This window comes from Penaeus monodon, chromosome 32 (assembly GCF_015228065.2).
Source record: "Penaeus monodon isolate SGIC_2016 chromosome 32, NSTDA_Pmon_1, whole genome shotgun sequence".
NCBI classification, from domain to species: Eukaryota; Metazoa; Arthropoda; class Malacostraca; order Decapoda; family Penaeidae; genus Penaeus; species Penaeus monodon.
The window spans coordinates 23,848,006-23,850,661 of NC_051417.1; the positions used below are offsets into that span (position 1 = coordinate 23,848,006).

At 33.5% G+C, this 2,656-nt stretch overlaps 1 protein-coding gene across 7 annotated transcripts in view; it reads right to left on the reverse strand.

Moving 5' to 3' along the window:
* The window catches only part of LOC119593731 (myoneurin-like), a 102,537-nt gene that overhangs the window by 4,684 nt on the left and 95,197 nt on the right, over positions 1-2,656 (reverse strand). The window contains exon 6 of one of the 7 annotated variants that reach the window (XM_037942726.1): positions 30-390. The exons of 4 other annotated variants lie outside the window; for them this stretch is intronic. In XM_037942726.1, the coding sequence (XP_037798654.1) occupies positions 61-390 (330 nt within the window). In that variant the 3' untranslated portion in view covers positions 30-60. Of the gene's footprint in view, positions 1-29; positions 391-1,008; positions 1,532-2,058; positions 2,458-2,656 lie in introns of those variants that run through there. 2 more of the 7 variants (XM_037942730.1, XM_037942725.1) reach the window with 2 other exon arrangements.

Here is a 2,656-nt window from a genome sequence, read left to right on the forward strand (position 1 = left end):
TCTTTAGATTTGTTTGACATTCACTATACCTCCAAGATCTTCAAGACAGTATAATACAAATTACTGAAGTTGATGGGTTAACATGTGATTTTTCAAAGAGTCTTTCCTTGACGACCGATGTGGACAATATGAACATGCATAGGGTTTCTCTCCAGTGTGGGTACGTATATGAGATTTCAGTCTGTCCTTTGTAGCAGAGCAAAAGGAACAGTAGGGGCATGAATATGGCTTCTCTCCTGTATGAGTTCGCATGTGATTTCTTAAACTTGTGGTAAATTTTGTATTGTAAGTGCAGTAAGGACACTGGTGAGTCTTGTAGAAAGGTGGAACTTCCATGCTAGGTCCTGTAACTCTTCTGCCATCCCTCAGGTCATCACTGTCCATCCCCACCTGTTGGGAATGCCCAGCTTACTTACACAGGAAGAGATAACGGAAAGTAAAGAGTGACAAATCAAAACCTTGCTGTTTTAGCCACCTTGTACAGCCTAATAAAGTGTTCTTTAAAAAAAATAATAACCAGAGTAAAAGGCATAAGTAAAAAATAACACAAGTATAATTTTTTGCTAATTATGGTATAAAGAAGAGCATTGTTAAAGACAGTTTAATATGTATTTTCTGATATGATATATTCAATAATATTTCAGGTATGTGTGTAGGCTCCAGGAACTGGATGTATGCTAATACATGGTAAATCCTTTTATATTCAGGTGCTATTCTATGATATGATTTCACATATAATAGAAACACATTCCCAGTTATTCTTAATCTTTATTTGCCTGATGTATGTAACACATGACTTTCCTATGGATTTGTTGTATAGTTTTGTTGTATAAAAAAAAATCTTCCAATTCTTGTCTAAAATATGACATAGACTCTTTTTCAATATGACACATGTAATGATACTGCTGGAAACAAAAAAAATTCAGATCTATTACAATTTTACAGGACGTTCACCAGTCTGCCATCAATATAATAATGAATATTATAAGGTAAAACATATAACACACGCACACATATATTTTCTTTTCCTTTCCCTTTGACATATGTTTTGTATAATTACAGTCTTCCTTTACATACATGCATTCCTCCAAAAATTATTTTTTTTATGTTGTTTTCTAACAAAAATTTAATCATAGGTGTATATATATATTTTTTTCTTACCCCATATTTATAATCAACTGCTAACTTCCTCATCATCATGTGTTTAAAAATGATGACTCAGGATATGGCTCTTCAGAGTATCTTTTCTTGAGGAACAATAGTCACAATGAACACACTTGAAGGGCTTTTCACCAGTGTGGGTACGAATATGTTTCTGCAGGTTAGCCTTTGTTGTGGAACTAAAAGGACAGTAAGTACAATAAAAAGGTCTTTCGCCAGTATGGGTCCGAATGTGATTTTTCATGCTGGTAGCAACATAGGTGGTGTAAGTACAGTTGGGACACTCATACATCTTGTAGTTGGTGCTGGTCAACATTCGTGATGTGGAACCCCTTCTCCTATTCTTCTCTTCAGTACTGTCCAGTCCAACCTGTTGGGAGTGCCTAATTTACTCATAATATCAAGCTTCAGCAAAATATATTTAAAGTACTGGTAGTGTATTGGACAATAAGAATTATTTAACAAAGAATGTGGACAATTAGTGCAAAACATCATAACTTACTTTGTACCTTTCTATGTTACAATACAAATGGAAAGCTTACAGTGTGTCAAGGAGTAATTTTCAAATTATCATTCATTTTCTCATTTATTCATCAATAAGAATGTTAACATACCTCATTTATTTTTGTTAAAGGTATTTATATAATATAAAATGCTGTTCAGTACAGAAAAACAGCTAGTTAATGTAAAACTAAAAACAATGCCTGAGAATATCAATGCCTTCAAAATAAATGTGTAACATGATAGGAAACATGGTGATAAATATCTCAGTCCACTATATGTTTTGCAAAAAGTAATTAGAATATCCATATTATGTTGAACAAAAGGTCTTTAAAAAAAATACATGTGACTTACAATCATGATATATAAAATTATGTATAAAAATAACTAAACTTTGCAATACATTTATTTCATGCCTTCTTATAATGAAACAAAACCATCTACATAATCAATTCTTGGGATATCTTACAGCTGATGAGTTAACATGTGATTTTTTAAAGAGTCTTTCCTTGAAGATCTGTATGGACATACAGAGCACTCAAAGGGTTTCTCTCCTGTATGAGTGCGAATGTGTGTCTTTAAACGGTCTTTTGTAGCAAATGAGAAAGAGCAGAAAGGGCAAGAATAGGGCTTCTCCCCAGTATGAGTATGCAAATGATTTCGTAAGTTAGTTGTAACATTTGAGGAATAAGGGCAGTATGGGCACTGATGGATCTTGTAGGTAGTGCTGTAGCCCCTCCTGTTGCCTGGAGCTCCTCTCTCACCAGTCCAAACTTGGTCCCTCTCCAGCCTCACCTGTTGGGGATGCCTATCTTACTCATGGTGCAGACAACTTTTTCATATTTATCACTTTAAAACCAATACTTATGTTTCATGTAGCCTTTATTATTTTATATGCATAAATAATATAGCAGAATTTAAAAAATGGGAACTTAGAATAAAAACTCTTAAACAAGAAATTAACTTAAATAAACACATCATCAAAAACATCAAG